The 27,649-nt window shown below is 52.3% G+C and overlaps 7 protein-coding genes across 7 annotated transcripts; 5 read left to right on the top strand and 2 right to left on the bottom strand.

Annotated features, from left to right (window-relative positions):
- Positions 1–40: 40 nt before the first annotated feature.
- Positions 41–581, top strand: FIBRA_03620 (uncharacterized protein; the record flags this gene model as incomplete). The annotated part of the gene is made up of 2 exons (XM_012325454.1): positions 41–128; positions 199–581. 2 exons carry the CDS (start codon positions 41–43, stop codon positions 579–581), a joined length of 471 nt encoding a protein of 156 aa, XP_012180844.1.
- A 2,152-nt stretch (positions 582–2,733) lies between these two features.
- On the top strand, positions 2,734–4,333 carry FIBRA_03619 (uncharacterized protein; the record flags this gene model as incomplete). The annotated part of the gene is made up of 4 exons (XM_012325453.1): positions 2,734–2,925; positions 2,980–3,457; positions 3,509–4,019; positions 4,081–4,333. The coding sequence occupies 4 exons, from the start codon at positions 2,734–2,736 to the stop codon at positions 4,331–4,333; spliced, it is 1,434 nt and encodes a 477-aa protein (XP_012180843.1).
- Positions 4,334–9,252: 4,919 nt separating this feature from the next.
- On the top strand, positions 9,253–11,710 carry FIBRA_03618 (uncharacterized protein; the record flags this gene model as incomplete). Its single annotated transcript, XM_012325452.1, has 4 exons — positions 9,253–9,977; positions 10,035–10,221; positions 10,274–10,658; positions 10,707–11,710. The coding sequence occupies 4 exons, from the start codon at positions 9,253–9,255 to the stop codon at positions 11,708–11,710; spliced, it is 2,301 nt and encodes a 766-aa protein (XP_012180842.1).
- A 496-nt stretch (positions 11,711–12,206) lies between these two features.
- Positions 12,207–15,657, top strand: FIBRA_03617 (uncharacterized protein; the record flags this gene model as incomplete). The annotated part of the gene is made up of 12 exons (XM_012325451.1): positions 12,207–12,375; positions 12,431–12,517; positions 12,570–12,952; positions 13,012–13,174; positions 13,227–13,296; positions 13,371–13,813; positions 13,876–14,121; positions 14,176–14,462; positions 14,516–14,622; positions 14,673–14,973; positions 15,027–15,191; positions 15,247–15,657. The coding sequence occupies 12 exons, from the start codon at positions 12,207–12,209 to the stop codon at positions 15,655–15,657; spliced, it is 2,832 nt and encodes a 943-aa protein (XP_012180841.1).
- Positions 15,658–20,411: 4,754 nt separating this feature from the next.
- On the bottom strand, positions 20,412–22,065 carry FIBRA_03616 (uncharacterized protein; the record flags this gene model as incomplete). Its single annotated transcript, XM_012325450.1, has 10 exons — positions 20,412–20,552; positions 20,605–20,717; positions 20,783–20,793; positions 20,854–20,932; positions 20,981–21,209; positions 21,264–21,369; positions 21,421–21,743; positions 21,811–21,869; positions 21,921–21,944; positions 21,996–22,065. The coding sequence occupies 10 exons, from the start codon at positions 22,063–22,065 to the stop codon at positions 20,412–20,414; spliced, it is 1,155 nt and encodes a 384-aa protein (XP_012180840.1).
- Positions 22,066–23,989: 1,924 nt separating this feature from the next.
- Positions 23,990–26,665, top strand: FIBRA_03615 (uncharacterized protein; the record flags this gene model as incomplete). Its single annotated transcript, XM_012325449.1, has 16 exons — positions 23,990–24,225; positions 24,299–24,336; positions 24,393–24,419; positions 24,476–24,494; positions 24,547–24,576; positions 24,632–24,956; positions 25,011–25,131; positions 25,187–25,201; positions 25,257–25,303; positions 25,359–25,438; positions 25,637–25,716; positions 25,771–25,972; positions 26,023–26,116; positions 26,172–26,199; positions 26,252–26,439; positions 26,495–26,665. The coding sequence occupies 16 exons, from the start codon at positions 23,990–23,992 to the stop codon at positions 26,663–26,665; spliced, it is 1,701 nt and encodes a 566-aa protein (XP_012180839.1).
- A 336-nt stretch (positions 26,666–27,001) lies between these two features.
- FIBRA_03614 (uncharacterized protein) lies at positions 27,002–27,400 on the bottom strand (the record flags this gene model as incomplete). The annotated part of the gene is made up of 1 exon (XM_012325448.1): positions 27,002–27,400. The coding sequence occupies one exon, from the start codon at positions 27,398–27,400 to the stop codon at positions 27,002–27,004; it is 399 nt and encodes a 132-aa protein (XP_012180838.1).
- Between the last annotated feature and the right edge of the window lie 249 nt (positions 27,401–27,649).

Genomic DNA, 27,649 nt, shown 5'->3' with positions numbered 1-27,649 from the left:
CCTGCGCACGATCCAGCTGTGTTGGCGCGAGATAGAGCACATGAAGGCGGTGGGCGACCTGCTGCACGCCAGCGGTGCCTCGCTTGAGCGTCTGCTGGTCGAGTTTCCAGCGGGCGTCCCAGAAGAAGGTCAGTAGTGGCGCTGCCATCGACAACGTATGGGCCCGCACTGATGCTCGCACCTCGCCGCCCACAGCAGTCTCGCAGAACCAGATCAGCCTGGTACACAATACCGGCCTTCGCTCCGTGCATTTCGGCGGGCTGAATGCAGGCGCCTCGCGCACGTTCTTCTCCACCGACCTCTTTCCCTGGGTCACCACCATGCTCTCACAGATCCGGTCGAAACATTTGCAAGAGGTGACGTTTGATCTCGAGATTACGTCCATGAACGACCTGCTCAGTCTGGACTGGGAGCGAATTGACCGCGATCTGTCTAGGGAGGAGTTCAAGGGGCTGCTGGTAATGTTTCATATCAGCTTGGAGGGTGCCGGCAGTCCAATCGGGCAAGATGTGCAGGATTTGATCTCGGATCGCCTAGCTGGTTTTCGAGACAGGGGTACGCTGTGCGTCTCCTGCGTTTGAGATACAATAACGATGAAAGCCTACTCGAGGTACGCCTTTGGGAAAGTTGATGACCCGCTACTTTGGGCTTTCACTTGCTAACTGTACACTCACCACGTCGTCCGTCGCATCTATTACACATATCTAGAAGGGTATTTGATGTCCGTTGCTTTATTTCACTTTCTTTCTTTGGGTCTTCCGAAGGTCATCAGTAGAATGTTTAGATTTGTCGGGCCTTAACTTAGATTGTAGATTGTATATCTGCCTGTCTATCTAATATTCCACCCATCGTATGGTAGGCCCATATTCCGGCGCCGGAATGAGCCTACAATGAAGCTCGTCATTCACCAGGACCGTTGAAGAAAATGGGCAATCTTTGCGTACGGATGCCCTCGCTTGAGGTAGAATTGCATACATAGTGTCATCAAGTGCAGTTGAGCTTGGGCTTGTGTGCTTCAAGTAACCAGCTGGTGTACCGTAACAGAAGTCCATAACAATGAATGACTCAGTCTGGGATATGATAATCGGGGACTACTAGAAGTACCTATAACAACGAATGCCTGTGTACGAATCAGTACGAGTGCATATAGATACATATAGATAGTAAGGAACGTACCTCAGTCCGGGATATGATAATCGGGGACGGAAGTCGACGGGCTAGCACTGTCTCTAACAATACGTAACGATGTTGCCATATAAGGAAAGTAATAGAGTGTAAGTAAGTAAAGTATTCGGAATGAAACTTGTAGTCACCTATTCGGCAAAACTGCCAGCCTCATTTGACCTCAATTGCACCATGATATCTGTAGCATACAGATGGTGATGAATTATATATACAATGTTTTCAATATCGATGCAGAGGGCTCTGAAATCGAGAGCAAAGAGTGCAAAAATGTCTTATCAGTGCTTCTACTACTCCTTGAACCGGTGTCACGTCACGCGAATCAAGACTGATAAGATTACTAACTGCGCGTTGGGTACGCCAGATTTGGAAGGCATGATGTCACAGTTGTGGCTGGCAGGACTGTCATTCTGCCATCTCATATGCAAAATTCCCATCCATAATAGCAAGCACACTTGATCTCTCAGGTTTTGATTGTCTAGAGCAAGCTGAACTTATCACTGATTTGTTGAGATAGTCAATGGGCCTGCCAGTGTTGGCAAAACTCAACAATCACATTTAAGAAATTCAGCCTCAGCACCACTTCATGACAGATTTATGTCTAGCAATGCATCAAGAGTACACATTCTGCTCAAAAATATATGTGCAAAGAGGTCATAAATCTAGGAACACTGTGGCAAAAACTCCAAGGCAATATGTTCAGAATTGCACCTTCCAAAAGCCTGCATTTCGAGGAGTGATAGATGACTACACCATATTAGTGGTCCATTTTGGATGTATCTAGATACAACACGCTGTCTCGATTTTCCTTCAGTCCTACAGTAATCTAACGGAATGGTGGGATGTGAGCCTGCAAGTCCAGGCAAATCCAGGCATCTGGGTTAAATTTGCTCGAAACTTTTAAGCTATAAAGAGAATGAATTGTGCGCCGGGTAGATCACAACCAGCGGCATTGGGTATATGGAGGATAGAAAGCGGCTCTTGTAATCTGAGACAAGTGTGGGGAACAACCGAGTCGATCGTGCATTCAGGGCTGAGGTTAAAATATGTACGTGTTGTAACCTATACCATACTCCTCTCGGCCGCCAAAATACTCCTGGCCGTTTGTGACAGTATCACGAGAGCGTCGATTGGGGGTAATCATGTGGGTACTGATCCAAATATGACTGCAAGAGAGCTGGACGACTCGGTCAAGTAAGTAACAGGAGAGGGCCAAGCGGAGCGGGACTCTTACCGCCCAAAAAGGCTTGGAGGACGCTAATTGGGCGGGGAACGTGTGTCATATACACTGAGTGAGCGGACCAAACAAGCGGGAGGGCGAACACGTGAACCCGAGATTGGCTTGCCGCGCGCGTCACCGTCAAGGCAGCTGCCTCTTCCCGTCGCCGAGCTTTTCGGTGTTCCAGAGCCATCGATGTCCTGTATCACCCTCTCCTTTATGTATAAGACTCGCCCTCTGTGTTCCCGCCCGCCTTTTGTCCTTCATCCTTTGTTCTTTTCCAGGCTGGCCTCTTCCTATTTTTCCTTCCCGTTTCGTCGCTGTGTCTGGCCATGAATGTCTTTGACTGGGCTGCCGACGAGATTCGCTCGAGCACTCTCCTCTGCCACCTCGTTGAGCATCAACCCATCCTCGCGCACCTTCGCTGGAATACCGGTGTCGGTATGGACCTCGTGCGTGCAGGATTGAGAGTTGTTGTCGTAGGCTTCACAGGTGCACTTCTCGCCCTCGTAGGCATCACCGTGGTAAGTCCCTATTTGAATCCTTCCTGCCGCAGCCCTATTCAGTTGCGGCTGCAGAGCCTCTTGTCGAGTCTACTTCTTTACCCCCGGGACGCAGAAAAACATCCACGGCTCGACAACCTGCGTCGCCGTGCAGACCACCCTGTCCGAGCCGCTTCTGATATTTTACAACACTCTGAAATCGCCCCTCAAAATTCGCTTTCACCCCCTCAAAATTTTGGATTGACTCCTGCTCAGCTTACTAGTTCCCCTTCGCCAGTTGATATACCGGCTTCTTCTAGACGACACAACGCTGCACCAACCCCAGGATCAGAAGCTTCTTCGCACGCATCGTCGTCTTTCCAAGAATTCCCCTTTCCGCAACAACCTTCCTTGCCGGTGGTCCCTGCAGAGAAGAAATCGCGGAAACGTTGCCCTCCTACCCCCATCCGTGCGCTGTCATTAATGTCGTCGTGTGCCGAACACTTTCACCATACCGAGGCCGGGCCATCGACCCCTCCGCTCGCCAAAGTCCAAAGTGTGCCCCTCGCAGACCGTAAGTCGTACTCCCATCTCCTCGCCGGATACTATCTGACTAGTCTTCTAGTCAAGGAGAGGGTGCTGGATTGCTGTCCTGTACGGCAACACAGTCTTCCGACACACACCGAAGCTCAGTTCATTCCACGGACTAATCCGTACGCGGCGCCCTATTTCTTTCCTACTCCGGCTTCTCCCGAGGCGGTCGATTACGTGCAGCAAGTACGACGCAGTCGCGCGACAGGTCATCCACCCGCTAGCCGCCCAAATTCTAGTCATCAAGATGACGCCACGGTCGTAGAGAGTCCGCGCTCACGTACGATTGCATTACCTTCCCCCCCTGCTGCTGACGCCCCATCCGCTCAACCTGGCCCGGATTTTGATGAGGTCGGCTCGTCGCCCCGGGCAAAGGGCAAGCGGCGCTGGTCATGGCACAATCCGCCTGCCCACCTGAGTCCGCGGTGGCGGTCGTCGTCTAAGATACCACGCACGCAGACATCAGAAAGCGCACCTGCGGCTCACGAGACTCCTTCGTCTCCCGGGCGGTCCCCGCCAAAGGGCAAACTTTTGAAGTCTCGCAGGTGAATCTCTCGATCGTCCGTGAATGTGAATCGATGACTTAGTGTTGTTCGTTTGTCATAGCGGCTCATCACATCAGCCCAACGGAGCCGCATCGCCGCCGCCGTCGAATGGCAACTCCGATGTACGAGCGATATCTTCGCCGCCTATGTCAGCGCCGCCCACCCCTTCCCTACCCAACCACGCGGATACGTCCCGCAAACATTCATGGCGTACCCGGCTCAGCCACCGGCGGACGTCCTCTAATTCCTCTGCAGGCACTGCAGAAATGCACGAGCCACGCACCTCTTCCCGTTTGAAAAAGGCACTAAAGTAAAACGCATTTCTTGTAGTCTGTATGCGCGTGCCTATTATTGCTATTTATGCCGCGTACGTACCCACCCCTCATTGCTCCTTACACGTTTCCGGGTTTTGTTGGTCCACATCATCCTAATATACTCGTAGATATTTATATGTAACATGTACGGAAGTTTCAATCTAGTCAATGTGATGACATGAAGGTTTTATGTGGTTTGTGAAACTGCGTACTTGGCAGCGTACGGGATCTATCTATCGTACCTCTTGACGACCGATCGTAAACGCGTGCTGATCGTTTGTTATCGGGAGCCTGGAGGGGAGTAAGGGTTTGAACTTCCTGACACTGTTTCGCACATGTCGATTCGGAAGCAATTGAGGTATGTTCTACGACCTCTGGAATCTTTGAAGAACGTAGAGAGATGGGGGACATAACAGTTTGTGCAGATTGTCGGACGATGTCACGAGGGGTTCGTTTCCGTATTGTAAGTACACTGAAACCTTTCGAGTTAGCGGATCTGGCATTTCCGCGGCAGCAGTGTCCATGGCACGGCAACTACCGGGAAACATCCGTTGCGTTCAAAACGATTTGGTGTGAGATCTGTGACGCCAAATGTTGCGCAGATAACAAAGGACGCACTTGATAGCATCCTCGGATACTTTCGATATCTCAATTTGAATCCAGAACGCATCTTCTACATCTTCTACGACGGCGGGAGTCTCACAAATCAGGGATTACTTTTGGCACACTAATCAGTCTGCTTCAACTACTTCTGGGTTCCGCGAAGAATTCATATAATGCGGCCATCGCATACAAAGGGGTTAGGACTCGTGGTCGTGTCCAATCGATTCTCCGAAAACGATCCATGAATATGAAGAGTACGTTTCCCGTTCCAGCTTCTCCGCGATGTGGATCTTCTCATCTTTATATTATAGCTGTATTGGTACTCACCGGTTGCAATATTGACCCCCGCATCGGAGGTACTAGTGCACTATACTTCATCCGGCAGCTATCCAAACTGCTGGGGTTTCAATTCGATTCATTATATTATCTCGGGAGTATTGTAGGTGCGTTGCAGAACTTATTGGCTTCCCTGGGGGCGTCCGGAGTGCTCGATTTGAGGGGATTTCCGGAGTATTTCCGATTCGAGTTCGAGTCCGAGAGACGCCTCCGGAATTGCGATTAAAGCACAGCGAGCTCTTCTTGTATTCTTCAAATATCATTGTCCGTGGAAGCATAACAAAGATTGTGCCCCCCGATGGAGCTCGTGCGCTAACACGTGAGCAGAGGAAGCGAGGCAGCAAGAATCCTTCGCGATGATGCTTTCTAATGGGCCGAGCGACGAAAAGTGCGCCCGGTGGCTATAAGACCTGCCTGTCAGGACCTGTGCGGTGTCACGCGCAACAGCTACATCGATACGCTTCCTCCGGTATCTTATTCCATCGCTTCTTAATCAATTTCAGTATACTCTTATATGCGCGTACGTCGCCGTTTGGGGTTCGAGCATATCGTGCGCTCGCCGGAAGAGAAGAAGAACCATACAAAGGCAGCAGCACGATTTGGCTAATGCACCTTGTAATAGACATAGTCAGCATCGAGGCACTTTCGAGAAGTTGTTACGAGATATGTGCGTCGTGCAATGTGGGTCCTACTCTATCATTTCCCTGTAACTAGCATCATAATCATGGTGCAACATGTCAGTTGTAAAATCCGGCGAACGAATGGCAGACTGCATCCTGATTTTAATGCAAGAATCTGCAATTCTGTTCTCAGATCCCATCGAGATGCGATATCAATATGAACCCAATCTTACGGCGAGTTTTAATCTACCAAATCTGGTTACGCAATCCACAGATGCCCCACCAGCCTGGTGTGTCCCTCGAGCGCAATTTAATCAGGCAAAGTGTCTAATTTCCCTCCACGACCAACTCATTGAGGGCGGGACGATCAACTATGTGCTGAGGTCAATCGTGGTGCATACCGGACCAGGTGCGTCATTTTTTCTGTGGCAAAGGACTCTAAATCAAATACCCAATGCTTACGTGAAGGTCGAGAACTTGTTGCACTGTTCAATCACGGTTCAATGTCTGGGCTCTGTGTCCAGTGTGAATGCGTCGTAGGCTGAATTACTCCTGTACCTACAATTACACTTTTTGAGTCCGTGTTCTGGAGATCTTGATGCGGAATGCTCTGTAAGCTTTCCGCTCTTCGAAGCATGAAGTAGTACTTACCATACCGGTAACTCGGTCCATATTCCATGGGTGACGAAGTGAGCCGTAAAGACAGATCAAACCTTTTTTCATCTCTTATTGCCCCCGAAGGCCTAGTCCTACGTAGACAGTAGGTACAGACCAAGCTTGATTGCTCACAACATGCTGCTACATCTTGGTAGCATGATGCAATCACTCTGCAATTCAGTTCACCCCTTCCTTCGAATCCAATCTGTATCACACTTACATTCCATGGCTGCTGACATGTTTACCCTGTGCCCTAGAATCTTGATTGTAGGTGTAGATCATTTATTCGTCCTTTCCTCGATACTGTGCTGGCCTAACCGGCTGCTATGTCGTGGTGGCATGATATGACACTCTAGTTATCATTTCCAAGCCATCTCAGATCCCACCAGTATCACGCGTCCATCATGCTCCCTAGACGCCTTCATATATATATGCAATGCTCCCTCTCATCTTCACTCTGCTCCTGTGTCACCATTCATACTGGGTGGCCACGAAGCTCTTACCGTGCCGCAGCACGAGTATCGCCACTTTGCTCGCCTTCACTAGTCTCGACCTGTATCCGCCTTATACTGCGCGATCCGTTGCTTACGCGGCTTAAAGTATGGAGTGAAGCCCTGGTTCATACCATACAGCCGGTCTGTCTCACCAAATTCGCTACTTACGGGCTTCAATGTGCGGGAGGTACGTCCTATTAATACTACCAGACCGTACCGTGCAAGATTCGTTGACAGTAGGCGATAGCTTGATATCTGTCTTTCCCCCTCGCACTACTCGCGGAACCAGGGGACATAGAGAACACCCAATACAATTGGAAACGCAGGATGACAAGCCCATCGAGGCTCCGCATGAGTACGAACCTACGATCCCGGAGATTCAATTGGTCAAGACATACTTCAAGCGGATATGTACACCCCTCCCCACCGAGCTTGTTGACGAAATATTGGATATGGCTTCGTATTGGGCTCACACTTCGTTGACGGTCAAACGCCACGAGTGCGTGCGTTCTGGCGCAGATAGCATCATCGGGAGCAAGATGTACATGCGCACATTGCCATTGGCACTATACGGGACGGAGGGGAGTTTTAGGCAGACAGCTGAGCAAGCAGCAATGTTGACAATCGGCGGCGAAGCGACGTCTAGTGGGTGGCTGCCTCCGCGAGGACGGCACCCCTGCAGGATGATCAAGTTTCAGATGCAGAGTCATGACCAAGGCTGGTCGTCAAATAACGGCGTAGGCACATACAGAGGCTCGTACACATGGCTTGCGTAGAGAGCATCAGATCAAACGATGTCCTGTGCCGCGAGATTATCTGGCCACAACGTCTGTTTTCGATGGAATCTGATGCGGCAGATCTGGAGGCACTTCCTTTCGAGTTTGTCCGGGCGCACGATTTGCATCCGACACTCGGTATTCCATCCACTCACATTCAAAGGAATGTCCACGCGGAGGGCAGACCTCGTCTCCACACCGTAACGTGGCACTATCTCGACGATGTCGAAGAAGGATCTCAAGCCGCTATGGAAACGGACACGCGGGGTCAGGGCCGGAAATTATTTGATGGGAGTTTCATCCGATCACTGGAAGTTGGGGATTGTGTGACCCTCTGGATGAGACCCCGTTATCCTGGGTGGGCGGCATATATGGAGAGCGCAAGGATTGATGTGTATTGGGTAGTGTAGGAGTTTCCACCGAGACCTATTGGGTGGCGCGGTATCACTTTTTCATTCGTATTTTCGTTTAGGTCCTAGCAGATAAACAGATAAACCATGTCTACCTTCGGTACTTCATTCTGCTTTACTCTCCTTGACTCAACCGCAATCATAGCCTCGCCTAGATTCTCTACTGCAGCCATTAGCCTGATCCCAAACATGCACCTCGTACAACGAGGCAAAGAGGAACGTTGATGCAAACTGATTCCATATCAGAGGCAGTGGATTCGAAGAAACAGCTCAGGAAAAATAATGGACTCACGTTCGTGCGTACCTAATGGCAGAGCTCATGAAGGGCGCAAAACTCTGTTGGCATTAAGATTGCAGCACCAACATTTCCGCAATAACAAAAGTGCGAAATCAACGAGGCAGTTGGCGTGAGCCGAGAACACTAACTTGAACATTGCACGGAATCCTGAACGCCAATGCATTTGTCAGTGAACCACCCCTTGTGTTACGACAACGCCTGATCATATATGTATACGCAAAGCGAGACGTAGCATGGAGCGCGAGCTGCGGGAAATTTCATCCGCGACTGACAATAAGTATTGCGATCGCGGACATAGAGATAGGTGTAAAATATGAAGTTGACGGGTGAAACCAGTTCATGTAATTTGGTCATCTCGCAGCAAAGTAATGCGCTCTGGCATTCTGAGCAGCCTTCAATACGATGCAGGAAACCGAAGGGTTCCAGCTCTGGCAGCAAGAGAAAACAAATCGCGGACACGGATGGCATTGAGCAACTTGCGTTGAGACTTGGATCATAGCCGCTTTTGATGAACTGCAACTGAGGACGCACCATGTTACATCTGAAGTATTCAGCTTTATAATTTACCACCTTGCTGCCTCGATGCGGCGTGACGCGTCTGTCACGTGACCGCGTTGCGACGCGACGCGTTCCAAGTTCGTTTCCTATCCCGCCACCTCCGCCGCGGTATCATCTTGCTATCCCCCTCCACTCTCTCTTCGCGGAAATCTCAGGTTCTATATGCAATGCTCGCGGTAGCCATATCACACTCCCTGGCAATTCTTGATCACGCTGCTCTAAAACGAGTCTCGTCCTCGACTCCGTCTACTCTCCCACTGGATGCATCTCCTACAGCCATTTTTTGGTCTTCGGACAACAGCTCTTTAACCCTGTCGAGCGCCAACAACGTCAGTTCTTATGATTTGTCCACAAACGTGCTCTCGACTATCTACCTCTGCCCGTCCGGCGACGACGGGCCCATAACCGCTCTCGTCTCCAAAGACCGCGGGAACACCATCGTCTTTGCACAAGGCGCGCAAGTGCGCGTGCTTGAAGCACATGCACGGCGGATCGTGCAGACATTCGATGCGCACAAGACGTTGGTGGTCGCCCTCGCCCTCGCGAACGACGCCAGTCTGCTTGCATCTGCGTCCGCTGGCGCAGTGCATGTGCACAATCTCTCACACGGTGCGCATACAGTGCTCCGCGGGCTCCCGGTGGGAGCAGGAGAGGTGCGGGCGTGCGCGTTCCATCCGCACGCGCGTACACGACTTTTGGTGGGCGCGGGCGCGACGCTGCTGGTGTACGACACCACACGCCCGTCGGGGCCCGTGAAGAGTATTACAGTATGCAAGGAGAAGAGTGCGGGGGATATCGTCGCGATTTCAAGCAGCCCCTTTAGCAAGACGCTGGTGGCGGTGGCGTGCAGCGGGGGCTTCATCAGCCTCGTGGACTTGGAGAAAGATAAAGGGTGAGTTACTGCAGTGCGATTGCTTTTTTAATCATCCGATCCTGACATTTTCTGCAGACTCTGTCGGACGATCTCTGTGCACGTCCCCCTGACCTCAGTCACCTTCTCGGGCGAAGGTGCGACGCTGTACGCGGGCACGGAGAATGGGAAGGTGTTTATACAGGACTTGCGCTCGCTTGATAAACCACCAAAGTCGATCACGATCAATGAGCAGGGAGATCGTGTTGTAGCAATGTCCATGCAGGTGAGCATTCGTGTAGTGTTAGCATTGGCCTTTTTGCAAATGGCGGATGCAGAAAAAGCTCAAAAAAGAAGAGATTGCTCCTAAGCCTACTGCGGTGGCGACTAGCAGGCCACTTGCGCAACAAGACGTAAACAAGAATCCTCAACGGAATATGGAGCGTGCGGCCGATTCAAGGAAGAAGGTGGCCACCACCGGGTCTATGAAAGCGAGACTGCTTTCGCCGATTACAGCTCGCAATTTGTCGGGTAAAGGTGCACGGGAGACTCGTGCAGCGCCTGTAGAGTCCCCTCGATTGGCGCGGACAAGAGGTGCCCCACCAATGGCAAGGAAAGCAAGCGCTGGAGGGGTTACAAAAAGGGTGTTTTCACCTCCCAAGTCGCCCCTCGGTCAGATAGCCTCTACGGAGGATGATAAGGAGGAGGATCCTGATATTTCCGGTAGGTAACTTGTTGTTAAATTCGGTCTAATGCTCATGTGATTTTCAGTGTCAATTGAGAACTTGTTATCTCTCCAAACGGCGAAAGCAAAGGAAAATGTCGCTCCCACTGAGATCGGCTCAGGTTCTCCACCTATGACAACTTCGGCTTCAAGACCGAGTTCGTCACGTACATCCTCACACTCGGAGAATGGCAAGACACGTACTCGAGTATCTAGCTCTGCTTCTGTTGCCACTTTGCGCACACGCTCCGTATCTGGAGGTAGCAGCCGGAGCGCGAGCAGCAGTGGCAAATCGACCAAGTCCTCTGCATCGGGGTCGTCATCCATCTCCTCCATTCCACCTGTTCCTGCTGTTCCGGCCGCGTATAAGGCGCAGGCTCGGAGTTCGCTCACGCCAAGCCCGGATCTACCTGACACTGAACTGGCCACACCGATCACGCCATTGCCAATGGGCAAAGGGGTGAACAAGGGGAAGGGAAAGATGGGAGCAATGGGCGTTCTGGGTTTGGGGACACCCGAAGTCGACAAGTGGATTCGAGCGGGGGAAGAAAACCCCTCGGACGAGGAGGCTGAACCCAAAATGGAAGGAAGACGTGTTGGCTTTGCGTCTCACGGAGACGACGGACGGCGAAGTGCCTTGTCTGGTGAAGACCGCGACGAGACGGACCAAGAGGTGGCCGAAGAAGAAATGTGCGATGCCGGCGCGAAGTTGGCGGTGCAGGTCACTCCCCGCCGGACTTTCGCAGGAGGATCCGACTGGGCCCCCGTCCCGTCGCCGCTGCGCAACCTAGCGAATCCGCATCCTACCTCGCCGCGCTCGCACGCTGCAGCTGATCTCCTGCAGACACTGCTCCGCGACGCGATGTACGACTTCCGACAGGAGACACGCACAGAACTCGTCGGACTGCACTTGGATATGCTCCGGATGGGTCGTGGGCTGCGCAGCGAGCTGCGGTCGGTGGTTGACGAGTTTCGTGGGGAGATTTCGTCGCTGCAGGAAGAGAACAGGAGGTTGCGGGAGGAGAACGAACGGCTGAGAAGGGGGTATTGATGGGTGTGTAGGCTGATGAGTGTGATGACCTTATGACTCCGTACGAATTATGAAGATGAATCTCAAAGCACGGCCTTGAAGTTGCATCCAACTTGGAGTCGGGAAATGCAGTCATTGTATTCGTTATTTTATTGATGCTATTCCCACTCTTTAAATTTCACATATTCCAATCGCATAGCATTCGCGCAATTCAATGACCGGGCAATACTTCACAATTAATGAATTCATAAGATGGATAGTATGCGGCTCGATCATGCAATGCTGCCCGATACTTACGCGCGTCGACTTGTTCATCGCGTCTGCGGCACGTGTCAAACGCGTGTGTCACACTTGTGATAGACGCGACGCGACTGTAGGCGGCGCTCCTAAGTATCTGTAACTCTGCAGCCATCGTCTCAGCGTCGATACATATCTCTGTATTGGCACCTCTGTATATTCATTTCTGTTGTCTTTGTTCTTGTAGCCTTTCTTGATTTCAGCAGTGTTCTTCCTCATCATGGTATCTGGATCTCCCCCACGCAACGCGGCCGGCAGCCTGGTCTATTGGGACGGCATAGACGGTCACCATTCCACCATATCCACCCCGACCGCGGCCGTAAATCTCGAAGACACGAAAGGCGATGGATTGGAACGAGGGAGGTCGATGTATGTTATTCTGTTTGAAGGTGCGTCCTCCTGCCTTTTGTGCGCGGCCCCGGGTTTAAAACGCGAACTTCGTAGAGATGTTATACGCTATTTTCCCGCTCGAAGAGCGTCTGTTTACCTTGGATGAACAGGCACTTCTGGGATCCTACGAAGCGCTCACCTGTAAGAGCGCGCCTTGCCTCGTTTCGGGTCTAGACTGAGTTGAACACGTCAGACGAGGCGAAGTACCTCCTCATACGCTTGTGCCTGCGTAAAGCAAATTGCTGGCATCGACTCGATGCGCTTAACTACCAGAGCGAGCTTGGAGATATTGTTTCCGTGATCAATGCGCTTTGCGGTTTCACTGCCGCCAAGCCAGCTGAAGAGGTGATAGTGAAGACGGAGGAGGTTGTTGTTGATCCCATCAGTGATGACGAAGACGGCGTTCCTAAAGCTAGCCTCTCGAAATTGAAGCTACCAGCGGCCAACGAGGCTCCGTGTGCTGTTTTTGCGGATGACGAATCACAGGCAAAGTTGGAGGACTTGCTGCAGTGTCTCACGTTGCCAGAACTCAAGACCATTGCTCAGCAATTCAAAGTCAAGAAGATCACTGTATCGGTGAGTATCTCTTTCAGTCGAAAACATGCTGCAGCTTTCCCGAGACTAGTTGCTCTTAGCGGGACACGCTCATCAGCGCTCTGCTTGCGAATTCGTCAACTCAAAGCACTCTAACGTTTCCACGTCAAGAGAAGGGAAAGATGGTGCAGACGAAGCTGTCATTTCCCTCTACTCGGATTACACAAACACACCGACTTCGGCAGATTGTCATGAAGACTCTAAGTATGTTCACATTTGATTATCATCCTCCAATCACTCAGCGATCCGTCGTCAGAAAAATGTGTGAGGATCAAGGAGGAAGTCCTTACTTTATTTCGTCGCCTAAACCTGGTTTATTTTCGCAGGTAAGTCCCACAAACTAAGAACACGTCCGAGATAACGCTTACTGAATAGTTTCATGTTTGTATTTCAAAAACAGCACACAGCACACACCCACGCTTCTTACGCCGTCTATACTTGCGCGCGCTCATAAGCGAACGTATCCATCCTATCAGCTGACGCGGACTGGGAGCATTTGGTTGTCACGAGATGCGCTGATTAAATATGAAGAAGCTCTCCTGCATGAAGCTAAGGTGGATGCCTTCTTAGAAGGCACTGGGATGAGTTCAACAGCGCGTAGCCGATCTACAGTTGGTCAAACTCCTGGGCCATTGGGCCAGCGCCTGCCAACCTCGGTGATGAAGAGCGAGCAGATGAACTCTGCGCTTGGGGATCATCTCGACGAAGATCAAGATACACAACGTCAGCGGAATGCCCGCGCTGTCAAGGAGATCTTCGAAAAGATTTATCCTGAGTGGCTAGACATGTCCAAGATCAAGGAGGAGCGCATTCAGACGCATGGGCTTGAGCGATTTGATTGTGGTATGACGAGTATATTGTATGAGCTTTTTCTCGATCGCGACTGACGTTCGTTGGAATCACAGGACATATCCTCACGCGGATAGTCTGTAAGGGCGCATCCGCTCTAGGCATCTTGAGGGAGTATGAGAAAGAGCTGGAAGTCATCGAATCCCTGCTCCGCCAACGGAGATGGCGCAGGGGACGTCGGGGGCGATGGCACGAACGGCGTGCGCTGATACTCATGACCCATTTTGGGAAGACGCAGGAAGCGTACGATCGCGCGATAAAGGCCGTGCGGGAGGCGATTCTGGACGAAGATACCCACACAGGTGAGATTTGCCGATGTATCTTCCCTTCACCCTTCGCTGATCTCGTTGCGTTAGTATATCGGCCGAAGTTGGAGCGGAGACTCACCATTCTTGAGAAGCGTCTGAAGATTCCGGAGGAAAATCGGCACGTATGCGAAGGGAAGCTTAGTAAAGCTGAGAAGATTGCCATTACAGGCGTGCGGGTCTACCATCGCGCAGAGAGTATGCGGCTCAATCAGCTTGGGCGAGTCGTCAATAAGCCACCACTCGTAACCGTGAAGGAGTCAACGGGAGCGGGCCGGGTCCAGTTGTCTCTTCCGTGGGTCACTGTAAACGAGTCGCCGCAGAAGGTGCGTGCACAGGTATGTCCAGATATGCTGAAGGGACGTCCTGAAGAATTAAGTATTGCGATTAGGACAAGGACAAAGCAGCCGGGAAGTCTGTCTGGCGCGGCCGTGATCAAGAAGAAGTGAGCGTAGAGATACTCGCGTTGCAGCACTATGAGAATCAAGGCTACAGAGGGTATATCGCACGCATGTCGAAATTTTCAGTTGGAGTTAACGCATCTGCAGGTTCCACTGCGAAGGGCGAATCCTCACTACGCTATATGGGCTTCTCTTCTGGGACATCATATTCGCGGACATACCCGGGGCGTTCGAGACAGCATACCAGTCCGCGCCGCTGGACATTGCAGAAGATACGTTCTACTTCTCGCGGAAGGACCTGGCGGATAGGCGGCTGCAGGAATTGCAGGACGGCCGTGCGGAGGAAATCCTCGAGCGTGTGTACGATGCACATGCGGAGACGCAGACGTGGTGTGTAGGCATCCGGTGGGACCTGTTTCAGAAGCAAGACCTGCTGGAGATCGCGAGAGTATGTTGTTATTTATACTGCTTATTGCTTGTTTACGACCATTCATTTTACAGTGCCTGGGTGGCTCAGCTCTGGCGGACATCTGTCGCCTGTTGTGTGAAGATTATCCCGGACGGGCCAGCGGTGTGCCTGATCTCGTCGTCTGGAATGCCGACGAAGGTATGTGCAAATTCGTCGAGGTCAAGGGTCCTGGAGATACTCTGCAGGAGAACCAGAGGGTTTGTTTTTTTTTTTCATTGCATGGGCGTGGATTTTATAATAATGCGTGTACAGGTGTGGATAGACGTCCTGTTGCGAGCCGGGGTTGCCGTTGAGGAATGCCGCGTCGAAGAACAAGGCCCCAAAGACGTGGCGTCCCCCCAGAGGCCCAAGTCGAAGAGCAAGAAGCAGCCCGACCAGCCCCCGAAGAGGAAACGGGAGCAGTCCGACTCGGAACGCGAAGTCCTGACCATCGAGAGCGAGGACGAACCTGAGGAAGTGGACTACTCGCAGCTGGACCTCAAGCCCGATGCTAGTGAAAGTGAAGAGGGAACACATGAAACACGGGAGGATACAGCCGTCGTGCAGTCTCCGAGGAAGCAGCCGATGCGTTTGGCGGCGCTACACGCGGAGGCTAGAATCAAGGCTCTGCCGCCGATACCCCCTCCAGAGTCACCACGCAAGAAGAGGAAGAGGTTGTTGTAGTGATTGTACTGCTCTGGGATTGCTTTATCTTTATTCCTAATTTATTCATCGCGGACGGTATCTGTGGAGGCCTAGGCTAGGAGGTGTGGGGCAGCCCCGTTACGAGGGCGTGCCCGGAGACTGGAGGGGATATATCACCTATTTCCACAGACATTAGGAATGCCACAAAGTCACTGGCGCACGTCGGTACGGACCTTGGGAGCTAGCTTGTTTCCATGAGCAAAATCGTTGACGGCGGGGAGCGACGGGAACGAATCTCTCCAGCGGTCCAGGACACGTTGACCATGACGATCATGTCTCCCGGCTCCCAGTGCATTCTGATACTTCAGGAGTCCGGCCGACGCCAATATTTAACTATGCGCATTTCCTGACGCTTGGGCAGGGCGCCGCTTGAAACTTGACCTCTTGGGCTTTTAGCTCATCCGCTACGTCCTAACAGCTCTCCGGGTCAGCCTGGACTGGTGCCACATGCAAGTCGTGGAGTATGCGCTGCTTCCATTTGACTGTTACTTTGACTAGAGTCAGGTACTTATCAGTTGAGGGGCATGGTGGAACCTCTTCCGAGACCGTAGGACCTTGTATTGGGTAGGAATTTGTCTGCAATGATTCCTTTCGTGTTCAGGACTAACACGACGCTCTTGTAGGATCGCAGAATACGAGTATACCAGTCTGCTAAAGTTGTGCGGTGGCAAGAGAACATTCGGTCGGACGTATCACAATGCTTTGAAACATTTTATTCGATCTGGGATAGTGACGATGAGGATATGCTGTGCGATATCATGAGAAGACATTCTGCACGATCTAACGAATATATGGAGTATAGCTACATGAATAATGAAGCGTAGGGGGCGGTAGGTGGACTTTCCCGCAGGGGAGGTAATGGGGTATACGCTGCTCGTGAGAAGCAAAGTCGAGACGAAACCCGCAGCGAGTAAGCGGCCGGAATTCCACTTCCAAGCGTACCTACATGGCTGCTCGTGAGGCAAAGAATGGATGCAATTGAAGTACGCGATCGGTTTCAGAAACAAAAGAACGCTCTCGCCAACGAGCCTTTGAAACGAATATAATGCTGGTAGGGCAGGTGGAGCGGCCGACGCACGTGTGCGTCAAGCAAAAATACACATTGGACTCGATACTCGTGATCGTATAGCAACCCCACAGGTGGCGCACTAAGACGACGAAATATCCGTAGATGTATCCTAGTTGTACAGTCAGGGCAGATGCATATTATGCCAGTAAATGGAACATACCTAAGTTCTCGCCCCAAGGCCTCCTCATTAGAACTACTGGGACAATAGCCAATTCCGAATTCTGCTTTACGTCGAGATACTGTAGAGGATCTCTATGGTAGACATGGATAATCTGGTGTCTGCCCGGAAGGATACCCCCGTAAGTCAACTTGCGATAAATCGCAGACAACGCGCTGCCCATCATGAGAGCGCCAGTATGAAGGGAAGAGACGTAGCTATGACGGCCCGAGGCAGCCTGCTTCTATATAATTCCTCGCCGCAAGCTTTTCGTATGGCTTGCCATGCCATTGTCGCTGGAGAGGTGGCAGTCACCCAAGAGCGAGTGTGGGACAATACCTCTCGAGGCCTCAGGCATCTATTGAGCGAGTGCAGGGGTGGACTGCAGCGCAACCCCTCCCCGCTTCCTTGAAAATGGACAACATCTTCTCTACGAATACCAGTCGCTCCCCCAGTAGTGGGACCTATCGTATCGTCAACGTTGAATTCGGAGCCGCTCTGCAGCTCCTCGGCACACATCAGAACGCAGAGGTGCTTTGCGGTCCGGCATTCTTGACGAGTGTCGTCCCTGGCAAGGAAAAGGCATGTGTGAGCCTGGTGCGCGTATACACTGTTCTGATTTCGATTTATAGAGCGCGACTCGGAAAGCCGTTACACCATCAAGAGCCAGGAGCACGATGTGTATATCGGCCTTCCGAACACCTACTCGGACGATAGAGCTATTCCGGTCATCCCTTTCCTCATTCGTTATCCTTGGTGTCTCGTGTCTATGGGGGATGACAATTATTTGTGAGTTGTTGATGCCACTCGCAAAAAGAATTAGACACTGAATAAACGGACATCATGCTGTAGGATTCGTCCCTTTCTGAGGTCAGACTGGTGCCTGTTCTTGGACGAGGGTTCACAGAATACACCGGTACGTCGCCCCGGAATATGTCGTGTTTGGCGTCGTTCTCATAGTGTTTCTCCTAAAGGTATTTGCTACTCGCTACTCAGACCGTTTCAACGACAAAAGACTCATGTTCAAGGTGTCAAGCATCGCTATGTTGCATGTCGGCATGTTTACTGACAAAACAACTGGTCTTGTCCAGCTTTTGCCATGCCTTACATGATTGGGTATGTCTCGTCTGTTCGGCCGCTGACTTGCATGTGCAGTGTGGCGTGAGACCTAAGATCTGTAGTCGAGCTGAGGTCGGGTCGAGATTTGAATCTGGCCGAGGATGGATTGGTGCCGTGGACCTGATTGAAAGAGCCGACGGCAATTAGACTACGCATTCGGGTGAACATACAGCTGGCTTACCGGCAGGTGGTAGTGGTACAACAAAGCATAAGGGGATAATTGTTACTGTAAATTACCAGGTTCATCGCTCTTAGTTTTGACGAAGCGAACGACTGGGACGACCTCGTCCCAATGTTCAATGTTGTCTTAGATGGGATAAACGTGTTCGATAGTAAGGACCGTCTTACGAGAGTCAACTTTTTTTCAATATCCACGACGCCTATCGGTCACGGCCACTGGCTACTGGTGTTCTCCTACGCGTCGCCAGATTCATTGTCTGTTTCCACGAGCAACTGAGTGGAAACGGATTGAAAACGTACGCCCAGGAAGTACCGGTGGGGATGGACGATACACCAACGCATTGCAAAGGTTGATGATGCTGGAGGTAGTGCTCCGAAAGCGTAGGCCACCAAGCGTGAAGAGGGGATCGTAATGATGATGTTCGGGCTGAGCGCTAGCGCTCAGCAGGACTGAAAGCGTCGGCTACTAGAATATTTACCGAGCATAGAGAGGTCTCTAGAGTCACGGGCATAATTCGGTATCCATTTTGCCACCTTAGAATGGAAATTGGATACATAATGTCGTGGGATTTTCTGTGCTTTTGCCTTATCCTACCCATAGCCGCGAACTTCATATCCACGATTCGTCATCATTATTTAGTACACAGCTGTTTTGGGGGATGTGTTGCCTAAATAGGGTTGCACTGACTTCACAAAGATCGAATTGTGAAGTCGGTACGCTAGCATTTCACGCCAATATATATGTGCAGCATTAATCTAATGAACATAATGGTCCATTCAAAATACGTTCCCAACCAACACGAGCAGTGTCGGCCGTGAAACAGTCTCCATATCGCGCGAGGTCTAGCGCCGGCGCCTGGCGCACTGAGGGTATGTAATTGTGTCTCTCTTTCCCGTGCCACTGTCGGACTCGACGACGCCGCTTCGCACAAGAAAGAGCACGCCGACCTGGTTTACGCAGCAGCCACGACGCGCATCGCGAATCGTATTGCGACAGCGTCCTCGCGCGAGCAGTCAACGCGTTTCTCGAGCACACCAAGAAAGAAAGGACGAGCAGCATCCAGCGCTCCGCGAGAAGCTCCCCCAAGAACAACGATGTGCGAGCCGCTTTTCATTTGCGCAGAAGGCGACGGGCACGCAGAGTCGCGTGCACGATAAGGTTAGGTGCTCCCATTGCTCAGTCGTATTTTGATGCTAAGATGTGGTGTGCACAGGCGCAGATAGTGTGGTGTGACATGACTATCGGGGACGTTGTATACGCATCGAATCGGAGAGGCTTACGAAGTACTTGGCTAGTGTCTTGTGGACATCAAGCTAAGAAACCAGTGAGGTTGATCAGTTGGTAACAGCCACTCGCCCAAACCCAGTCCACACAAGCTTCCAATCCCCGGATCATGCTCGCGATCATACGTGGTCACGCAGTAGGACACAAATCACAGGTCAGCAGGTTTCGTTTGCAGACACGATGACTGATGATATTCCTACATGATCGATGATACAAATGCGAGTAGGCGAGTCCATAGAATCCATAGCAAACGAGCGTTCCATCTTTCACGTAGTCCAGGCGGTGACAGTCGCTTGGAACCCGTTTGGATTCGCACTCGCCGGGATGATTGGCCGATGATCTATGCTTAACTGATGGGTGGCTCCCACTGTCGCCAAGCTGTAGATACTGATGGATGACGCGGAGTCGATGTTCAATAACTGGCTTTGACATGACGAGTCCTTCAAGCACGCTTGTGTGTAGCTGTCAAAAAAGCTGTACAACCCGGCACCTGCACGATTCCCTCGGTTGTAGCTGGTTCGAACAGCAACTTATAGCAACGTACCGAATACGAGAATGCTGTGTGAATCTTTCACATTCACTGCCCATGCAGATCGGCAACCGGGAGGGAAAGTCGGATCGTTGAATCTTTCATCGATGGCAAAGGGCTTCGGAGGTGCCGGTTGTGGTTGGTAGTATGGCTTGCATAAACGTGTCTCTGGTAAGTGACGCGCAAACAAGGTAAAGAGATATAGAATTCACCGATTCTGTCTGGATCAAACCCATGTAATGGTCCCGAGCGTTCACAAGGTTGTACTGGTAGAGCGTATGGTGTTCGGCTACATTGCATCTCCTTAGGGCTCGTGATGATTTGCAGACAATTCCTGTACTCACAAGCTATTCCAGTGAGAGGAACGTATTCCAATTAGTCCAATCACAATGCTTCAAATAAAGCAGGACCGACCTGTACCGATCATCCACACTGGACCTAATGATTCTGAAAGTATGCCTCGTCCGCTGAAGACAGTTATTTGTGACTTTCCATCGCCATCAAGATCGTGATCCGCAAGCCACACCCAAGTTCCCTAAATGCATATATGAGAAATCATTACAACGAGGTCAGGGTACACGACGAACTTCTAGGTAAGCATTTGATTGTCTTGTCAGACGCATAGCGAGGAACGCCGCAAAGCACGCATTTGATTCGGGCTTCACAGGACATTGGGCTCGCTCCAGATTTGTACCGGCCGCTGTAGTAGCCGATAGTGAGGTCATTATAAATAGGATTAGTAGATATCACATAACCACGACGTACCCCCGGCCAAACTATTGAAAATTACGACACATGAGTAAAATTCTATAGAGCTGAACAGCACGTGTGCCTACCGAATGTGACTGTCCCACATGCCGGCACCAGCTGGTACAGACGAGTGAATGTTCCATTCTACAACGATCGCACCGGGAGCTGCTCAAAGTCGATATCAGTGGAGACATGCTCATTCAGGACACGCACCTGGACCCCGGGTGACAAATAAAATGTCTGAGATCTCCATTATCCCTTCAGATCCCGGTTCGCCGACACGGACCATCACGGTGGGAATGTTCGGATTGTCGAAGGCAGGACCACCGCCGATGATGACACTCCACGCCTCGCCGACCATCTGCGTACCCGCAGGGATAGTCAATGTGCTGGTGATGTAGTATACGCCGTGATCAAGGAAAATAATTTTCTTTCCAGCATACTGTGTGATCGGATCAATATTTGCATCGGACCTGGACTGATTGGATCTACGTACCTTGTTGAAGATAGATTGAAGGACAGCCGTGTCATCTGTGCGCCCGTCGCCCCTAGCACCAAGGGTCTTCACGCTGACGAACTGATCAACTGCGTAGTCTTCGTACCTGTCCCAGTCGCTCAATCAGCAGATGAGCCGAAGGCCGCAACCAACCCACTGTGGGTGCATTCTTCCCACAATCTTTCCAGTTTCGTCAATCAGACTTCCTGCTTTTGGAGGCGTAGGCATGTGCCCCTTCACGAAGGCATGCCTTGCGCTGGTCCCCGAATACACGTTGCCTTGCAGCCAGTTATCGATCTTCATGGACCCGCCAGGGAGGACGACGTCTCCGCCAAGGATACCCACGGCAACAGGCACATTCTTGAGGTGCACGTTGTTCAACACCAGAGAACCCGCGAGAGAATTTGTTGCTGTAGAGGAGCGTACAAAGACTCCGGTGTTGCTAACATACGCATCGATAATCGCCTCTGCGCCCACAGTCTGACGGAATGTGTGAGTATACGCTGCATTCTACACTACAATATGAACCGAGGAATCACTTATTTACCTGGTTCTCCTGGGACGTTCCACCGGTCTTCAGGTCAAAGCCGATTTGACAGTTGTCGACTACAGCATAGCGTCAATCAGGCTCACCACTTCATCAATCGGTTTGCTCACTCTTCACGTCCTGGAACGTCCATCCTGAGACGTTCTCATAAGTATGGGGAAACTGAAAGGGAGTTTAGGCCGAACCCCAATTCCACATGCCATAGACAGCTGAATCGGAAAATGAGTCAACATCAATAGAAAATGTGGAAACCATGCTGATCGTCTACCTGTTTCCGCATTCGTGATTGTAATGTTGCGTACTGTGAACCTCCAAAAACACCTCAGTACATAGCATAAGGTACCTGAGTATTAAGCGCATACTGCTGGTTTCCTACCCACATGCCGAATTTTCCTGTCATAATTCAAATTATCAGCTTCTTTAATATGCAACACGGAGTAGAAGTCCTCACCTCCATCGAAGACAAGATCTCAAGAATGTCGACGATCATTATTACGTGAAAGAGAGGTTATCTAATGGGCGTCTCACCTCCCATGTACCCACCACTTCCGTTTTCCATCCAGATACCTGTTAATAGGTTAGTCTCTAGCTACACTCAAACATATGGTTTAAATACAGCGTCGCCCTTACCCTGATGCGCGTTGTTCTTGTGAGTGCTCATAAGGAAGGTTATGTTCATTAATGACGTCGCTTGCGAGACCTGCCAATGGATACCGGTCGCAGAGGCGTGATCGGGCATTTTTCGCAGGTCGATCACTAGATTGCGGACGCTGCGGAAGAAATTGTTCTGGTTTGTATACCATTGTCGGCCGCCGCCATTAGGTATGTACGGATCGGCGTCTACACACAAGCAAGGTCACGGAGTGCTTTAAGAACTTGCCGAATATGATTTGTCATCACCTATTACTGCCATTCCGTTGAAGTTGGGAGCGGCAAGTAGCGTTGGGCGTGTTCTCGCATCTCCGATTATTTGCGTGTAGTAATATGCGCTAAACATGGTAATGATCCTCAGACGAAGCAGACAAGGTTTACGGTTGACGGCTTACATGATGGGCTTCGAAACTTTGTATGTTCTTTTTGATTGATCAGGGTAAGATTCATTGCAAAACATCCTGCGAAGGTAACTCACCCTTGCGGAAAATAGACAACTGCGGGTGCCACTGTCGACGACTCCCAATCACCTCCGCCGCACCTACCGCCACTAGACATTGCCGTACTAGAGGGACACCAAAGACAGATGTCAACATTCAGATGCGTGTGTCAACATAAGACAACTTGAACTTTATCGCATTGGTGTCATCGGCGACTCCATCACCAACAGCACCAAAGTCCTTCACGTTGCGAAAAACCTGATAGCCGTTAGGATCCAGATTAAATGGAGAGACGCCTTGGTGTCTGATGTTCTGCATCCAGAAAGGGTCGTTCGGCGCCGCAGCACCATGTCCCACTGGAGAAGGATACGCCCGCTGGGGCGGGAGGAGTGGGGCTGCCGCTATAATAATTCGGGTTCAGTCATGTCAATCGGAATGCGCATACGCATGTGCATCATGAAAGAGTCTTGAGCATATCAAATCGCGCTAGAGTCCGAGCACAGGATGGACGCAACATGCCTGGTCGTTCGAGTTCCATCTGAGCAGGAACGACATACAATCTGGGCGAGCGGACGATTTTCCCAACTTTTCCTGCATCCGATTCATGAATTTTGAGAAACGCGTACCAGAGGAAGAGGTGGTTGAACTCATTGACTCGGACTAGTATGCACAGGTTGAATGATGAGGCGGTGTGCGGCCGTGCAGCTAAGGAAGCGGCCGACGCCGCCACCACATTCTCACTCCCGTAAATGCGGAGCAAACGTTGTTTCTGCTTATGTAAGCTTGCTTCAAGTGGTTTCGCATTGGTTTCTTGAAACCCGATGCTGCTCTTGCATGGGCCAGAGTGCAACACCTCGGGGGCTAGTTAAGAGCTTACTAGTTCCAGCAAACAGATAAGTTGGCGTTGGCGTATCGCAGCCCCGGAGATGTTCACGTGCGCCTAGCGATATCAGCCCAGCGCCAATACAAGCCTGCATATAAGACGCTAGCACCAGGCTTCCGCGTTTGTTCCCTCTCGCTCCCCCCTCCTAGCCGACGTCGACCCAAGGCTGCTTCCCGTTGCGCACCTGAAGGAAATCCTGCAAGCAATGTCCGAATTCCATGGGCCTGGGGGTCCTGTCCCTCACATTCCCGACGACATGACTACTGCACAGTTCATGCTCGATTACCACCACGAGTGCAAGCCCATCTCGGCAGACTCGCAAGCAAATCCTTGGGTCATTGACGACGCGACGGGGAAGAGTGCTGGGTTCGCAGAGGTGTGCTTTGGTTCACTCTACCGGGCAACGTATATTGACGCCGTCGGCTGGAGATTCGTAACCGCGTGCATGGTTTCGCAAATGCCTTGAGCTCTCGGTGGAAGATAGGCAAGTGGATGCTACAATGCGGTTGTGCAGGATATCCCTAACACCGTACTTAGTGGAGGACGATGTCGGTAAGAAGCTATTTGGTCATCTCACGCGTTACCATCATGCCTGAGCACTGCCTCAGTGGGCATATTCAGTCCAAACCATATTGGTGTGTGATTTCCGCATTTATTCATGTCATATCAAGTCGTAAGACCGGGTTTCCAGACTATCCCGTGATGGTCTGGTAAATATTACTTCAACGCGTCTCTGCATAACTTTTTTGACGTGGTGTACAGGGGAACTCATAGATTAGGTGCTATCATAACGTGCGTATGCGGTCACTTACACTCTGCAGACGTGGTCTCACTGTATTTGGTCCAGTGCCGCGAATCCGGCTTACACCGCGGACGAGCTAGAACACCAGCTGTCCGCGACCAAGGCTAAGCTGCTTTTTGTTCACCCATGGAGCTATTCTGTTGCGGTGCAAGCCGCACGCAGTGCCGGGCTCTCGGCAGACCGCATCGTTCTGCTGGAGGTTCTAGGGGAAACCACAAGCATTGATGGACCGCATGTGACTCTGAATCAGCTCGTGGCTGAGGGGCTCGCGGCGCCCCAGTCGTTCGTGGAGCGCAAGCTCAAGCCCGGCGAGGGAAGGACGAAGCTGGCGTTTCTGAGTTTCTCAAGCGGAACCACGGGAAGACCCAAGGTGGGACTTGCACGACCCGTGTGTGTTCATGGTTCTCACGCGCATGCGCCACAGGCCGTGTGCATCCCGCACTACGCGCCAATAGCGAACGTACTGCAAATGGCGCATCTTGCGAACTCGGCAACGTGCCCCCCGCATGAGCGTAAATGGCGTCCCGGTGACGTTGCGTTGGCCGGTGAGTGCAGCCATCATTTTATATGCCAATTGCTATTCGCTGATTTATCCCGAAGTCCTTCCTTTTTATCGTGCGTTTCTCACTCATCTTTTCGACCCCAGCTTAGCGAGGACGGGTTCATGCAGATATCTATGGTCTCGTTGTGCTCATGCATTTCCTGATATTCTACGGAGTGAGGATTTCTGTTACTACACAGTTCAGACGCGCACTGATGGCGTCTGCATCAGGAATCTCTGCTTGTGGTACCGAAGTTTGAGTTTCTTAGCATCCTCAAGAGTATCGAGCGCTATCGCGTAGCATTTTGCCCGTGAGTGTGTACTGCGGTCGTGTGTTTTCCTGACGATTGGCTCATGGTGTGTCGCCCAGTGTCGTTCCTCCCATGATAGTCTTACTATGCAAGGCACGTCGATCACTGCTGCGCGCACTGGGCATTTTTGACTTTGTCCGCGTGGCAGCACCCAGCAGTGGCGAAACACGATCTGAGCTCTATGCATGCTATTTTCAGTGGTGCCGCTCCCCTTTCCGCAGAGCTCACGCATCAGCTCGCCCAAGTGCTACCTCAAGTCCACATCGGACAGGGCTACGGTAAGTGAAGCGTCCAACTCGGCTAGATGTCAGATTGCCAACGATCAACATAAGGCATGACGGAAACATCGACCACGATCTCCTTCCCCCAAATCGAGCAGAAAATCTGCTTGCCTGGTAGCGCTGGACGTCTGCTTCCCGATGTGATCGCACGTGTCGTAAAGACAGACGGCTCATTGGCCGGACCCGGTGAACCGGGGCACCTGGTTGTCAAAAGCCCGTCAAATGCCCTGAGATATCTAAACAACGAGGAGGCGTAAGCCATGTCCTATTTTGTTTGGACAGTCGTTCTGAGACGTACTGCAGGACAAAAGAAACATTCGACGACGGATGGGTTGCTACCGGCGATGAGGTCTACATCACCGAATCCGCAGATGTCTTTGTCGTGGACCGGATCAAGGTCAGTTCGGTCAGAGCCGTCTCGGAATTCGCGATGTTCACACCAACGTGCACAGGAGCTGCTGAAGGTCAAAGGTTTCCAAGGTCAGTCATGCCGTCGCACAGCGCTGTCCTGCTCGTCTGACTGACCCCAAAGTGGCCCCCGCGGAGCTCGAGGGACATCTTTTCAACCACCCAGACGTGTCGGACGTCTGCGTGGTCGGCCTTCCCGACGACTACAACGGCGAGTTGCCACTCGCGTTCGTCGTGCCCAGCGTTGCCGCCGCAGAGCGCATAAAGGCGGACGCCGCAGAGGCCGCCAGGATCCGCGAGGCGCTGATGAAGGTGCGTGCTCCTCGCTCGCGCAAGAAATCTGTCTGACACGCTGTCCGCGCGCCAGCACGTGGCCGACGCGAAGGTGCACTACAAGCGGCTGGCGGGCGGCGTCGAGTTTGTGGACGTGATACCCAAAAACCCGAGTGGGAAGCTGCTCCGCCGGGTCCTTCGAGATCGCGCAAAGGAGATGAAGGAGCAGGGCAAGCTGTCCCTTGTGCCGAAAGCCAAGCTGTAGTCGGGATGCTGGCAGGCTCAGCGGCCATGGAGCAGGGCTCGCGATCAAAGGGCGACTGCGCCTGTCACGTAGAGACTCATTTAGACGGATTTCCTCTACATCACGGACTCTTATGGATTGGACGTGGAGGCGGGGGCTCCTGCATCGTATAAAAGAGTCCTGTTTACATGCATGGCGCAGGAAAGCGCGCTTAGCTCAAACTGCGAACAAACCAGGCAGACATGGCAGCAGTTCCGGTTTCTCTCGTATCGTGCGCCCCACGCGCAAAGCGCGCGGCAGTGTTATACAACGGCTGGACGCATGAACGTACACCTTATCTTCGATCCGAGCGAAAAGCTACGCTCCGTCCCCGCGCTCGGGACTGCCGTCCTCCGGACGCGTCTCGACGGAGCGAGCGATGGGCAGGACGTCGTCCCAGCGGGGAAAGCCGTCCTGCGCCCACCGCCGCCGGCCGTCTGCGCTGCGGACGTCGAGAAAGTGCGCGAGCGCGAGGACCATCTGGCGCGCGCAGACGTCCTTGTCGACGCCCCCGACGCCCGTCGCGAGCCCCGTCACCGCGACCGTCTCGATGCGCTCGCCCGCGCCCGTCCCCATCCCCGTCCCCGTCCTCGCCCCTGCGTCTGCGTCTGCGTCCGCGTCCGCGCGCAGGTTCCACCGCTCGACGGCGGCGAGGAGGCTCCACGTCGTGTTGTACGCGAGGTCGCGGTGCCAGCGCACGCTCGTGGGGAAGCGCATCGTGGGGCAGACCGCGAGGACGCGGCAGCGCGGGAAGCGGGCGTTCTGGCGCAGCGCGGGGGGGAGCGCGGCGAGCGTGCAGCTGCCGGGGGGCGCGAAGCCAAAGTGCGCGGCCTTGAGTGCGGCCTGGGCGCAGCGTGTGAGCGCCGCCGGGTCGGACGGCGGGGAGAGCGCGGCGGAGAGGTGGTAGTCAAAGCTGCGGGAGCGGGCGGGTGAGCGGGTGCAGGACGGGGGCGGGGGCGGGGGCGG

This window comes from Fibroporia radiculosa (assembly GCF_000313525.1).
Source record: "Fibroporia radiculosa TFFH 294 genomic supercontigs, scaffold2133, whole genome shotgun sequence".
Taxonomy (NCBI): Eukaryota; Fungi; Basidiomycota; class Agaricomycetes; order Polyporales; family Fibroporiaceae; genus Fibroporia; species Fibroporia radiculosa.
This window is presented reverse-complemented; position numbering and strand designations above follow the sequence as displayed.